Here is a 15,639-nt window from a genome sequence, read left to right as displayed (position 1 = left end):
ATAATTAGGTTCTATTTTCCTTTGTATTTCTCCTGCAGGATCAAAGTCTGTATTTCTTTTAACGGGATCACAACCCCTTTCTGTTCTGAGCTGCCAGGCAAACAGCACGGCCTAATTATATAGCTGTATAGCAGTACAGCATATCTTCTACCACAAATACATATTGAGAGTATTTGCACCCTTTGGGATTAGAAATACAGCATAAATCCAAATTCTTGATAAATTAATGATGCTGTTTTTCTATCCTGTGGCTCTCGTAATGGAAGAATCTGATGAAGTTGATGGGGACCACTGTTCCCTTAGACACACACAGCTCTACTGAAATGAATCCCTCTGGTACACTGATGTCCTTGGCTAATGTATGGGCTGAAAACTAGAGTGGACATTAGAAGGAATTGGGCTCTGCATCTGCACTGTGTGCTCAGCAAGGGGGCATATGAAATTGGTAAACTGGTACACAGACTCTCTCCTTGCTTCATGGGCCACCAGTTTAATCCTGCCATGCAGCCTGCATCCTGCATTCCTGTGCTTTTCTGGGATGTGGTTGTGGGTAATGGTGCTAGCTAGCAGTAGTATTGCATTATCTATTATCTAATATCTATTTAAATGAGATCTAAATCATCATACTGATCTGTGGAATACTGTAACAACTCAGTAGTTAATTTGCTTGTCTGTCTTCCCTTTTCTTTCCAAAGCAATTCCTACTATGATATTTAGGAAATGATACCACAGCTGTCAGCAACAAATTTTGTTTGCAGTTTCTCAGGATAGCACAAACAGCCCCCTCCAAACATTTCTGAACTGGAAGATCTCCTTGGAAACCTGCAGCACTGACTATAATCACAATTCCCCACAACATGCAAAGCTGTGTTATCAGTGGGTATGGGAAGAGGACAGAGCTGAGATGTAGGCCCTGCACATCCTCTCCCTCCCATGAAGGCTGTGGTGAGTGTCTGTCCTCACAGATGCATTTTTCCCACCTTTCTATGGCAACCACACTGGAAGGTGAATTACTTTATGCCGTAGCAAAAGGAATTCAACATGGAGCAGCCTTGAAAGGATTAGTCTCAGGGTTTTAGGTCAGCCTTGTGTTCTCTCTTATACCTCTTTTTACACAGAGCCCTCACCTATCAAGTTTCTCACGACAGCAAATAGTGACAGCATAGGTAGTCTGATTAGCATAAGGGAGACACAACCCTATCCAATTCAGTAGAAACATGAAGATACTTCAAGTTAAAGAGTAGTTACAGAAAAACCCTCCTTTTGTCTTTCTTATGCCTCTGGAGGACTCCTGACATGATGTAAGTGTACTTTCTTGCTGACCTGCTGCCACCCAGGTGAGGTACGTAGAGATGAATTTCACTTGTAAGGCAAACGTCTGACCTGCCATCAGCAATAAACCTGAGAAATCAGACTGGAGACTTCTTAAAACCCCAAGCCAATCCACTCCCTCCAGAAAAACTGATTGCAGCGTTTAGAATGTGCTAGTTCTTTAGCGCATGAACAAACTTCATCATCAGAGAGTCAGTTCAGAAGAGCATGGTTCTGGCCATAAGCAGCTTCTCCTGAAAGATGTCCTGCGGTGTGCTGGCCTACATCCTACATCTTGTGGCCCCTTCTCTGTCACCACACAGACCATGTAACACAGTCACTGCAGCAGTGCCAGCAGCTTTACTGAGCAGTGACTGTCATACCCGAGTGCTGCTGACCTGACACTCGGTTCCAGCCCTCAGTTCCTCAGGGAGCACGGTGCTGCTGCCAGCATGCTGTGTCTGCACCTGCTCCTTGACGAAAAGAACTCACAGGGTGTGAGCAGGATTAATTGTTTACTACTAAATAATGCACAGCTGAGGTTAGTTTTTGCTTTCCTTGTGGTTCATGATGCCAGAGAAGCTTCCTTGCTTAAAGTAATATTTTGGTAAAATTTTGGTCGTTTTACTACTACGTAATTCTTGTCTCTATCCTCTCTGCCTTGGCTTATTTCTGATCACTTACCATTTTTTTGATATAAGGTCTAATTTTGTTCTGATTAAATGAAAAAGCGGTGAGACAGACTGAACTAGGTGAACTGTCATACACCTAGGAGACTTACCAGCACAGAAGTATTTCCAAAATAAACATTTCCCTAAGAGAAGACTTGACAAACAGCCTGAACAATAGGATTCTTGAACCCTACCCAGTTGATGTAAATCTTTTCTGGGCTAATTTACATAATTTGACATAATTACAGTTATAAAGACTTGAAGAAGCTTTGGAAGAAAGAATGTCACTGAAGCCTACATTTTATTGGGTCTTATTGCATTTGGCAGCCATACAAAACTGTGGAGCATGGAAATGTGCTCAGATAGATCCTGATTATACAAACACATAATACGAGCTTTGAATGCTCAATGCAAGTTTGCCCTGTGCAGAAAGATGCCAGAGGTATTTTCCCTCCAGTTGACTGTCCACCAAACCACCATTTTGTCCACAAGATAGCAGTGGACGTCTGGCTGCCTGACTCCAGCTGCCTGCAACTGAAGGTAGCTGGGGAATTTCAAATTTTAAAACCAACGTAAAAGATAAATTTTTAAAAAATAAATCAAGTTTTATATATATATATATATATACATATTTATATGTATGTGTATACACACATGGTTCTAATCATTCGAAGATGCAAATTAATAATTAAATAATACTGGACTAGATCTATGGAGGCAAGGAGTCTCCCAGCTCAGGATGACTCCATATTCTACTTTTGTCATACAGAATTCGCTCATCATTACACTTCAACAGGGCAAAGGAGGAGGAAAATGTTATCTGAAGAACACTTCTTTCAAAAATCTGTGCAGTCTTCTACCAACCACATCCATGTCCTACCACAGACTATTGTGGTGCCTCTCAGGTTATAGTGTGATACAGTGAGACTGTTTCCTCCTTCAAATTAATTCAACATAAATGGAATGCAGGAAAAAATACCAATTTTTGTGCTGGTCAGGGAAGTCTAGGTCAATGGGTTTATCCTCCTTTAGGTAGTCAGTTTGTTTTCCCATTCCCTTTCTGTGACAATTCACCCCTTGCACTGCTGTATTTTTAATTATCTGTAGCATCAGACAGTCTTGTTGAATGGCTCAAGAAAAGTCCAACCACACTCGCAGCCAAAGGAAGGTGCTATAGAAAGCTACAACCAAAATCTACATTTTAACTAATACTTCACAAATTTCAAGACTACATAAGCATCCTGCTTACTTGCAGGAGTTCTGCTCACTGCACAATATGGAAAAGAAGCACCAGAGCTTTAAAAAAGTAATAAAAAAAGACTCTTTTCAGAGAGACAGCTTCCAGCATATTCACATAAACACATCTTTTCACCAGACTAAATGGGAGCATTTCAAAGGGAGTTGATCAGTTGATCTTGGCAAGCCTTGATTACATTCATTAGCTTTCTTGTAGCTTACAGAACATACCCAGGGCTGTGTATCCGGCTGTATGTTGAGCAATAATGACATTTCAATTGCATTGGGTATTAACTAAATCCTTTTTGAACAGAAAGCTTTTAATTATTTCATTTGTCTCTTAATTTATCCTAAAGAAACAACTAATTAGCTTTCACTTCTCCTGGGCAGAAGTTCCTTTGTAGAAGGAACATAGAGTCCACAGAGTCTAGTTTAACAGCACTGCAACTTCATTGAGAGACTGTGTTTGGAATGTGGAATCAAAACAAACCTAATGCAGTTAAATACCATTTTTGAAGCTTTTAATGGTTAAATTATCAAGGTATTCTACTGCTGCCCCTCAAATGAGACCTAAGATAATCAGATCTAAGATAGCAGCAGTATCGTGGAGTAGAAACCATTAAATATCACCATAGGGTTGGGGTGATACAGAGCAATCACTGAATAGGTGAACAATACTAAAATGTTACTGAAGTACTCTTTAAAGAAATATGTTAATTATACTTTTTAGAAATTATAAAAAAATCAAGTGCAGAGATGGATACAGTGACGTCCTCCTCATGGCAAGACTAGTGTCAAAATTTGTTAGAAGGCATAATTAAAACTTTGCCCTTGAGGGGACTGAAAGTGAAAGCTGGGATGTCTCTCCAGTTTAGGGATTTAAGGTCTACTACTTAAGAGTTACTGTTGAAAGACAAATATCTGGATTACTTTCAAGTAAAAAGACAAATTATGTTAATAGTATACTTTGGTGATTAGTGTCCAGATGCTCTCTGCACCAAGACTGATGTTAAACTGTATTAACAAGGTCCTAAAATATGCAGATAATGGCTGTTATAGAAAAATAAACTAATGAGTTGACAGAAAAGATATCTGCAAACTCACATGGATGTTACAGAAAAAAATAAATGCAGGAATAAAATCACTTCAGTGATAAGCTTCAGCCTGTGGGCTGGAGTACACAAATAGATTTGTAGACTCAAAACTGCAGAGGAGCAACTGTGAGACCAGGCAAACTCACACTTGGGATGACATTTTCCCCAGAAGCTAAGTCATGCACTTGTTTTAGAAAGTAATGTAATTTCATTTTATTGATCCAAAACAACCAACCTGTCAGTACCTGACATGGTAATCTTCCATGGTCTTAAACTTACCTTAGGAAAATCTCATCTTCCTTTGAAAGACCAAATTTGACTATCTTTAGCTTTCAGCCATCGGAACCTGTTTTGCCCTCAGGATAACCTGTGTCCCTCTGTGGAAACACTGATATGCTGTGAGTGACCTTGCCACTTCCTCTTAGCTAAACCAAACAGTGATCTCCATAAGCACTACATTGCAGAGCATGGTTTTCAGCCCCAGATCTTTTATGGCTTCCTTATAGTTCTGCATGTTTCTAAATAAGTTAAGAGGTGTGGAGACCAGGCTTGGGCTAGGTATCCTGTCAGGATTCTCATCACTGCAAACTCACTTCTCAGCCTTTACTTGCACCTCTTTCTTTATCTGTCTCACACTCCCACACACACATACACAAAAACATTAGCCTTTTTAAGAAAGGAACTGCAAAAGTAGCTCATTATGAGGCTGTTATCACTAATGATCCGCTACTGCCTTTTCTGAGTTGCTACTTCTAAACAAGCAAAAAGATTTCTGTTCCTTGTTCCTGGTTTTTTGGGATTTTTTTTTGGATTGAGATAATTCCATAACAGTAAACAAATTATTTATGGTGAACTTAGAAAATATAATACAAGTTTTGTACCCTCCTTTGCTAGCTGACATTGGGAGCAAATCTAAACAGCTTCCTGGCTCTGTGCAAAGAAAGCAAGGATAAATCTCTTTCTGTTCTGTTAGTGAACAGATTACTCACACTTCAGATAAAGAAACAGCTTTTAAACTTTCCGAAATGTCTGCTGAGTAAGAATTACCTGAGTAAATTGCCAGTAAAGCTTCATTCTCTTGGCTTTGGCATAATTGCATTCGATGAGCCTAGGCCTGCTGTTCACATCCACCAGGCATCTGTTGTCATCATCGTCGATAGTGGGACTCAGAACACCCACGTGGAGCTGCTGACTGCTTGTGTAATAAACATTCTGCAACAGGAAGCACAAACAAGATTTGTGGCCTCTACACAGAAGCAGCACTTTTACCCAAAAGCCAATGGCAAAGATAAATATGCTGAATAGCAGTAGGCTGACCCCATAGTGGCTTTTAAATGATTTTCTTTCATGCAGGAAGCAAAACAACGTTTTAAAAGTTGTTCTAAATTAGCAATTAACTGTTCATTGTTATCAACAAGTAAATGCTGGTTAAGTATTTAAGAAGAAATATGCAAACACAACTGATTGTTATCTCATCCTGTCCCTTTTTATTGCTGTTTGCTGCGGTTGTGAACCTGGGTCTTCAAAGAGCAAGAGATATACCCTCATATCAGTGGCCTCATAGGCTTCAGTGATTACACTCAAGACCAAAGGCATGAAATTATGATATTACACAAATTCTTTCTACTCTGTTTGACTACAAAGATATATGGGAGGTTTCTCTAGAAGAAAGAAAAAAAAGGGGAAGGAAGGTGAGCTTGCTAGATGGAGATGATATGTCCTCTTGAAGATTAACAGGTTACATACAAGCCCAGGAACATAACACAGGACTATTCCATGATTCCCTGTTTGCTATTCACAAACAGAATTAATTTTGCTAACATCAGACCTTTTTCTTGGAAGAACAATGAGAAAGATGAAATGGAAACATCATGCTTTAGGTGTCTTTGATAACTCAGTGGTATCAACAGATGAGAGTGGACAGAAGCACCAAATTAATGCCTCTGTCATAACATTAATGCCTCTGTCTATAACAAAAGGGAAGCTGGAAATTATGCTGTGTGTGTTTGGGAATCTTTTTTGTTCCCAGAAGCTGCTGATACTACCTGCTGCTATCTGTTCATTGTTGATGTTGTAACTTGTTTTATATGTGTGTGAAAACTCTGATAAAATAGGAGCAAAAGAAGAAAAACAGAACAAACCAGGACTGAGGAGATATGTAGGAGCTTCATGGAAAAAAAAAAAAAATCTGAATGCTGAAAGCAGTCAATGCAGGGGTTGAATATAATGAAAACAAATGGTGGTGTTTCTGGGCAAGACTAAATCCCCTATTCACCCTCCTGTAACACTGCCAGGGCAGATCTGCAGCAGATGTAAACTGACGGAGTTGTATAAAAGTTAATGAAGTTACCATTAATGGTTTAGACCAATCCAAGGTTTTGCCCCCCTTAATGAAGTTTTGGTTTTTTTCACCCCACAGAAATGATAACAAGTCTGAGCTGGCTGAAGTGAGGTGAATCTAGGTTTTAAGAGGCTGAACAGAGAAAAGTTGAATAGTTCAGTCATGCCTTACAGGAGAAGAGCAGGGTAATAAAAGGACCTAGCAGAGCACATTTCCAGACTGTTGGTTGTGAGGGATTGAAGTAAACTGTAAGAACTACAGAAAGACTAACAAGGTCACACCCCAACAAACTCCATGCACAGGTCAGGTTATTAACATTCCTGCAAACAAAACTGATGCCTTAGAAGAGCAGTAAACATTTAGAAAGCACTTTCTAGACAGACAAACAGCAACTGCTTTAGACACATTTACGATCTATTCAGATGTGCTTTTATTTTTAGAGGGACTGAGGTAGTCATATAGCAAGATGATCTTTAAAGGGGATTGCTAGGAAACACTGACTCTACAGATGAACATATTGTTGCAGCTCGTTTATCTCTTACCTGGAACTACTACTGGAAAACAGAGAGGGAAATTGTCATTCATTTTCATTTTTAACTAATAGGAAGGAATTTGTTATTTCAGCACATTATCACCACAGAAAACACAGTAGAAGAAAATAAGGGAAGTTTTCATTTTTTTTCTGAATGATACACATCAGTCACTGGAAACAAATCAGCAGGCTTGGCTGTAACTCTAAGAAGTGCATGCTATAGCTCAAGGTTGCTCGTGCAAAAGAAAGGGGTGTGCCTGCAAACCCTCGGGGCTGAGCTGTTTTTATTAGCTCAGTCCCCTCAGCCTTTCACAGAAGCCTGAAGGCTGCAGGTAATCACAGTAAAGCTCCACCAGCATTTTTTTTTTTTTTTATGTCAAAGCAGCGATGGTTCAGTCTGAGCATCTTTCTGGGCAGAAGCAGAATGATGGCTCTGGCTGGGGGAATTACTCAATTCAGTTTGTTGGCAAAACTGTACAGAAGTAGAAGAATCAAATGCAATTATGCCTTATAGATTTAATTAGCAGGTTCCTCCTTATTTTCAGAGAACTCAGCCTATCTGCTGATATCACTTCATTTTTCATTGTGGACCAGTTAGAAAAAGAGGTGTGAAATCTTGAATGCTCACCTAGTATTGAGAAAGGCACTCTGCAGCTCATAGGTGGTATGTAAAAACAGGGTCAAACTGGAACAGACTGTGGTAGGGTGGCAGTCTGTCCAATAAGACTCGATTTTAAGATGTTGCTTTGCTTATCCAGTAATATGGATAATAGTGAATTAATCTCTATATTATTATACATTTTAGTATTTTATATAATGATATCTTCTTTCATTTCAGAATTCAAAACACTGGACAACCTTGCAATGTTGGTAACTTGACTGCTATGTTTTTCTAATGGATAATTTTTCTAATTCAACTGTTTTTCTAATTCAACTGGAGCAGCATGATAGCAAGCAGCAAGGTACTGTTTTGTGTTGCACTTGGCCAGAAAACTTTTCTTGAAAGCTACAGACAATCCATGGCTCGTTTTACCCACCCTGAGAATGAAACAGACCCTGCACTGAGAGTACATAATACTATGTTAGGATGAAGAAGGACACCCATTTGGTAAAACAGAATTAACTATTGACACTACTGAGTAACATTCTTCTAGTCTGAAACCTAAAGCTATTAAACATGAAACCATGGTAAAGTCTCCCTGTAAATAATTTCATATATTAAAAATATTTTAATTGCTTTCATGCTATATCTTCCTGTTTCTTTATTTTTTTTTTTGTGGCTTGTTTGTTTGTTTAAAGATGGTACACAAATTACTTGTTTGGAGTGGGCTGTAGGAGATTTAACCACCTGAGTTAAGTGAACTGAATTACCATCTCATAACTTACGTGCCAGGTATGCACATTATGACTTTTTATTGAGCATATTTTAAATTGACCTTTAGGTAAAATATGATCGTGCTTTAACATCTCACGTGTAGCCCTGTAAAGACCAGTTTGCGCTCGTGATTTAAATAAGTTGTTTAATAGATTAATGATCACAGCAGTACTTCTTCAAGAGTATGCTTTTAACAAGCATCAACAAGCACACTAGGTGTTTTGCAGTCCACTTCAGCACAAAATGGACAGCTGAGGCACTTTTGTTTAAAACACTTCAAAAGATACTGGCAAAATGCATTTTACCAGCACATTTGTTCCTACTGTATTAGACTATCACCATCAACTAACACAACAGGATAGAAATTCTGCAGTAATTCCGGAAAGTGTTTTTTAACAACCAGTCCAGTTCTGCCTTGGAAGTCCAAATGACTGAATACTGAATATGAACTAGTAAGTCGCTAGGGTAACTCTGAAAATTTTACTCAGAACTTGGACCTTTAGCTTCTGCTACAGCAGCAAATGTCACAGCAGTTCTTGTTCAAGGGACTAGAGATTCAACAGACAAAAATTTGTTTAGTTCTACTGCAGTCAAGGCACTTGCTGGATGCTGACTTAGAGCATTCTTTCAAAGTTCCTTTGCACTTTGAGGATGCTGCCTTAGCAAAACAAGCACACGTTTTCACATCACCATCACATACATGCTCCCCGAGGAGCTACTGAATTTCCACAGAAAGAATCTTGCTTGGATATTGGTACCAAAGCACACGGTAACAACTCCCTTATTCTGTAACAAAATAAGCCTCCTTACATTTCATTAGTCTGTCCTAGCCCACAGCACTTTACCATCTGTTTTTTCCACCATAACAGCATTGATGTACAACTGTGTCCCCTGGGCATGTGGAAGGGAGCACCTTTGTTCAGGAAATCAGTTAGGTTTGACAAAAGGCACTTACCTTCTCAAAAAGTGAAGCTACAAGGATTCAGCGTTAATGTCAGTGAGAAACTGTTAAAACACGGGCAGGATTTGTGATCCGCAAAGTGTCAGAGTCAACGTGGGCCCTGAGCCTTCAGTGCTGCCACATCTCCTTCATCTGCACTCCCACCAGGTGATTTCCAAGGGTGGGGGAGTGCCATCCTCGCACTGACAGGCTGGCTCTGGAGGCTGCCACGTGCTGCCCGCTTTCCCTGCCCTCCCTGCAGGTCCAGCCACATTCAGTGACCTCAGGAAGCTTCCTCTGGAAGCCTGGGGCTCACAGCACATTAAAGTGATGGAAAAGAAATCGTTCAAAACCAAACAGGGTGTTATTAATCAAAAGATTTGCAGCAAGCAAATGATCAAATGAAGAAAAGCTTCCTCCCTGGCTCAGAAGAGAAGCATTTTGGTTGTCTTCAAAGCATGACGTGGGTCTCTGCCACAAGGCTTCTGTTTCAGTCTCTCTTCTGTTCTCAAAGACCAGCCTCATAATGAATCTCTTCATAACTAATCTTCCTCCAGACTGTGGGGATTTTTGTAAATTGCTTCATAGTTGTTTTTTTTTAATATATCTGCTGAGAAACTTGGACTACAAATTGCCTTATGCCTGTAAACCAGCATCTTCCAACTAAAGGACCAATTATTATGCAGCTTTCTGGAATTTATTTTCCTAGAAGTGTCCTATCTAAGGCCATTGCTTCACTTCTGTTTGCTCCACCTAATTATCTCTCCAACAATTCACATTAAGGCAAAATACAAGACAAGCAAACTGAGATTAGTATCACACAATTACAACTAATAAAACGAGTCTCAAAATCTTCATAAGGTGAAAGCATGAGGTCAAGTCCAGGCATACTTTTAATTTTTTAAAAACTTTTTTTCTTTTTTTTTAAGAACAACATTTATTTGTCCTAAAAAGACAGCTAAAACATGAAAACACAAATGAGTGCTAGGGAGCCTCATAATGACTAGGAACCATCAGAGAAAATGTGGTGTTTGAAATGTTCTCCCCAGCTACATTTCAGGTGAACTACTCGGCTGAATGTTACTTTTTTTTTTTTCTATTTAGTATTCTAAGTTTAACTTTTTCTGAAAATTTGCTTGAATATCAGGAAAACTTTAAATATTGCAATGAAAAAAAAAAGCTGTGTGTCAGTACTGCTACTCAGACCAACTCTGGAATAAAGGAGAAGCAGCTTCACCCTTTATTTGCCATTGGACCATGCCATAATGTCTTAGTTTTGATTTGGCTTCCCACCAAGTCCCCAAGACCCAGCAAAAAACCTCCGGCAAAGAGCGAGAGAGAAAAAAACTATGAAAACTTAATATAGCAGAACTATATTAAAAAATATATATATTTATGTATAGTACAGTTATATACAGTTAAAACTATGTATATATTAAGAAGTCCTAACAATGCCAAAGGGGAAAGGGAAAAAAGGGACAAAAAAGAAAACTAAAACAAATATGCACAATCGAAACCCGGGAACAATCAATTAAAAAAAAAAAAAACTAGTAAAATGAGATCTCAATACTTCCCTTTGAGAAAGCAGGATCTCATCAGATACCACCAGCACCCTCCACCTCCCACATGGCAAACAATGAGCCTGACCAGGTCTCAACTCCCAGATGAGCGAGACCAACCGCAGGGATCTGCTGTCTCCCAACCTCGCCAGAAGAGAGAAGAGGCAGAGCCTTCTCTCTCTTTCTTATTTTTACCCCTGGTTACGTAAAGGGATAGAGTGGAATACTTCCTTAGTTACCAGGAAGAAAGGCCTAAGACTCAAAACCATTACACACACCCTTGCTCATTTTTTGGGACTGCTGGGTCTCCCCCTTCCTCCTGATGCAGTGTCATGTAGCAAACCAGCATGGAAGAGAAAAGGAGAGTTTATGCCTGGAGTCATAGTCTCCTCTAAATCTCAGTTGTTACACTCAGAACAAAGGGTCCTTTTGCCCTTCTATTCCACCTATCTTCTTTGAGACAAATTCTGCTTTCAGCTGTAATCTTGAAATATCACTTGCACAGCCATCTCACTGCCAAAGAGTTCATCCTCTGCTCAGCTTATGCTCCCTGGGAAAAACACTGCACAGCACACACACATGCCAGAGGCATGGAGTGAATGTAACACTGAGCAGAGCTGTGCAGGAATGCTCAGAACGGGAAAATAGGAGCTAGTGGTTTATAAAAGGTTAGAGCTGAGATAATGCATATGGATTCTAGCATATGCATGTAGCAAAGACTTCGTTGCTTATGTTAGAGATCATCTGACAAGCTTTGGCTGCCTTTGTTTTACACAGGGGGGATGATGCCACGCACAATTCACAAAATCCCCCTTAGAACCTCAGCTCGTCCATGCCAACAGTGAGGCCCAGCTTAGCCAGATGGAGCAGATCAAAAAAATGGGATAGACCTCACTGGTAAGGATCATCCAGTTAGTCAGGGCCTGGAAAACTGCTGTCCTTTCTAAAAATTACCAACTTGATTGCCATGGCAGGTTTCCTGGAGGGCGGGAATGATAAAAATTTTGGTGCATTACTCACATCTTATGTGCTGTGTTGTAGTGGTTGATCAGTACAGAACACACCCTAAATCTGCCATGAGAGCAATGAAAGCCCAGGTAATTCAGCCAACTTTTTTGGTCAGTGAAAATATAAAAGCTGCACAAACCCCCACGATGCTGTAGAATACACAGGAAGGTAGATGAGCTCTGCTTACTTGGACACAAATGCACAGCTTTGGCCTCTCAATGATTTGATGTAGCATTTCTATTCAAGACAAGTTTGCCCTAAAAGGTCAAATTGTGATTCCCGTTGCAATTAACACCGAAATTCCACTGACTTTAAATGCAATGAGATTTTTGGCTCCAAGTTTATTATTAAACTTTGAAAAGCCACCAGACTTGATAAAGACTTCAGAGCTGAAGTGGGTTGCCAGTTGCAGTAAATTATTCATAGGAGCTGGTTTATCATGTAGCAAAAAGTTACACTAAGATGTTCAACTTAACACAAGATGATTATCTGAAGGATAAATTGCCAACTCCCCACTGGAAGTTTAAAGCAATACATACCAATTTTCAGGCTGAAAGCCATTTGTAATCCTTATGGCAATGTTCCCAGATGAAATCATGCTAGAGACTGGTACATGACTCTGCATTTATAATGAGCAAACTTAATGCTCACCACCAGCAGTATTTATTTGCTACTCTGCTTTCGGCATAATAACTACAAGGGATAAGAAGCTTGATTCACCACTACTTTATTCCATCTTTGAACCATATTTTTCTCCAAATGATTCCATGAAGTCATTTATTTTCAGGAGTAGTGTATTAACAGGTTAGGTCCAAAGTCTCACAGCAGATTCATACTGACTACAGCTCCAGCTAGAGAGCAGTCTAGTGGATTCCAGTAAATACAGAATTAGCTAACACTGCCATTTATGTTGTCCCTGACTTTTATTCTGGCATTTCTTGTTACATAAACACACCTGAAAGAAAGAACTTTCCAACCCTGATAAGAATCCAAGTTCGTTTGAACAACACAAACACATACATCACCAAGATAAAAATCAGGTGTTTTCCCATTTACTATTCATGTAGGAAGTGATAGAAGAGGGATGATGTCCTGTAGCCACAGCAACAGCATCTCTATGTCTGGTGCTGCCCTAAAACACCTACTGCTGAGGAAGTAAATATGTAAGAACACAGGATGAGAATTACAGAAAGTTACCCCTAAACCAAAGGTCAACCCTTAGAAGATTCATGTTATTAATCTGAGGCAGGTTTTCAGCCTCATGATACAACCTTAAAACCATTATAATGATATTTTATCATTATAATGATAATCTGTTGAGAATCTATTCACTATGAAACTTGTCTGACAAACAGCTAGTATACCAAGTGTAGCACCATAATTTAGACTTTAATTGTAAAGTGTGTAAAAAAGACTCAATATTTCACTTCAGTGTTCAGATTTGTATCTCCTGAATTAAGGCAGCAGCATACTGATTATCTGACCTACTTGCTCTTCTTCATGCCCATGCACTAATTAAGACCTGAACTCTGAGCAACAATATTTGATAGTAGTAAAACCAAGGTGCTCAAAACTTTAAATAATACAGTGTGGTACTATAAACACAGGCTTAAAGACACAAAAACGTTAACATTTTAATAGAAAATAGACAGGTACTAAATGCCAGACCTTTTCCTTTTAATTTAAATTCTTGAACCTATATTGCAGTGGAATACCTAATTCTGGTGCTGCCTACTTTGGTATTCTGCTTTGGTTTTATTTAAAACAAGCAAACAAAAATCCTATTACTTAAGCTCCACTTTTTAAATTGAATAGAACTGTCAATCATTGGTTTTATATATGCTTTCAGTATTTACTGCCATAGTTCTCCTTATGCTGGTAACTACAGAAATAAGAAGAGCTGGATAAATCAAAATTTTACTTGATTTACTTCCTAAAGCTTGTCTTGCTTTTGCTCTTATCTCTGCACAAGATCCCTACAACTCTTCCACAGGAAAAAAAATAAAAGGCAGTAAAAAATCAGAACCATTCTGGCATAGACAACTGTGTCCTGTTTTTTTAAAAGCATGTTGTCTTATGGCTCCTGTGACTTGGTCTTATGTGCATGTTCCTTGATCCACCCCCACCAATCCCTCTTTACCTACTGTTCACAGTTTTCCTTGTGGATTCCTACAGAATCCCATATCTTTCTTATCCTGTTTTCTTCTCCTTCAACACACACTCACCAGGAAGCAAACAGCCTTTGTTCCCACATGCTGATGCACTGGTCCATCCTTTACACCAGAGTTCATTCCTTCTGGCCAAATTAAAATCTGAACTATTTCACTGCCATCTGTGTATAAGCACTTGGTAGCTCAACATCAATAACTTTAAAAGCAGATCTTTTTACTGTTTCATAGCTAGACTCAAGTGCTTCAGATAACTGTGGGCACAGACACATTCAGGTAATCATGCTTTTATATAATACACATCTTCACCTTGAACCTCCTCCAAAGTTATCAAATCTTGCTATACAGCCTTTTTTCCCTGCAATAAAATACAGCTTTTCTACTGAAGTTGACCCTTGCTGGCTTCCTCACTGATGTCAACACTCATGCCCTTTTCAAATCTCGAATGCCTCTGAAAACCTTGTTTTCAGGTTGCCATTCAGGAAGGCAATATCATATCATTCCTGTTCTGTTTTCCATGTTGCATAAACCACTCATCTTCATTTTCATAACCCTTCTCAACCCCTTCTCTTGCTATTTATCAGCCTAGCAAGGATCAATAGGTTATCCTCCAGCTCATAATTGCTGGCCTTCATTGGTCACATTTTTCAAGCAATTACTCCTGGAAGCTAAGAGACGTAAAGCTGGAATCTTCCAAGGAACTTATCTTCCTCTGCCAGTTCCGCAGAATTTTTCTTTTACCCAGATGTCAAAAAAATATAAAAATATATCTAATAAATAAAAATAAATTTGGGAAAAAAATCAATAATGTGTGTATCCAAAACATTACCCAAATGCTATCTCCTAGCATTCCCTTCTCCTCTCTCCCACATTCTCCTGTTTCTAATATTCTATTTGTAGACTTTAGCTCTTCAAGTCAAGGGCATACATTTTAATCTTAGATTGTAGAGCACTTCATATAATAGACATTTGGGTCACTATTGGAGTGCCTAGAACCACAATAATAAGCATAACAATAAAAAAGATGTAGTGCCAGGGATGAGTCAGGTAGCTCACCACTTCTCAGAAAGTGGTTCTTCGAGTGGTATAACCTTCTGAATGTTTGCTAAAATAAATTGTGTTATTCTACCATAACTACCCTTTCTAAACTGAATTTGATAAAATTTGTTGTCTACAAGTCAGGCAAATTACAAGCAAGTGCCACACCTTCTTAAGATGCTTTACAGTAAAACCCTTGATCTCAAGGATTTTGTGGTTCTTTTTTTCGTCTTTTTTGGAGTTTTTTGTTTGTTCATTTTGTTTGACTTTTTAATCCAGTCCTTGTCATCTTCAATGCTGTATGGTAGTGACTATGGATACAGAGGTTCCTTTAACTCCTCCTGTGTTCCACAAGTCCTGTAATTT

The 15,639-nt window shown here is 39.0% G+C and overlaps 1 protein-coding gene across 5 annotated transcripts in view; it reads right to left on the bottom strand.

The window, feature by feature from the left end:
• The window catches only part of GALNT18 (polypeptide N-acetylgalactosaminyltransferase 18), a 227,185-nt gene that overhangs the window by 13,056 nt on the left and 198,490 nt on the right, over nt 1-15,639 (bottom strand). For 4 of the 5 annotated variants that reach the window (XM_064657305.1, XM_064657301.1, XM_064657300.1 and 1 more), the window contains one exon: nt 5,360-5,524. The exons of the other annotated variant lie outside the window; for it this stretch is intronic. In XM_064657305.1, the coding sequence (XP_064513375.1) occupies nt 5,360-5,524 (165 nt within the window). The remainder of the gene's footprint in view (nt 1-5,359; nt 5,525-15,639) is intronic. 5 annotated transcript variants of the gene reach the window in all.

Source organism: Pseudopipra pipra, chromosome 6 (assembly GCF_036250125.1).
Source record: "Pseudopipra pipra isolate bDixPip1 chromosome 6, bDixPip1.hap1, whole genome shotgun sequence".
Lineage (NCBI taxonomy): Eukaryota > Metazoa > Chordata > Aves > Passeriformes > Pipridae > Pseudopipra > Pseudopipra pipra.
The sequence above is the reverse complement of the archived record's forward strand: the minus strand, read 5'-3'. Positions and strand labels throughout refer to the sequence as shown.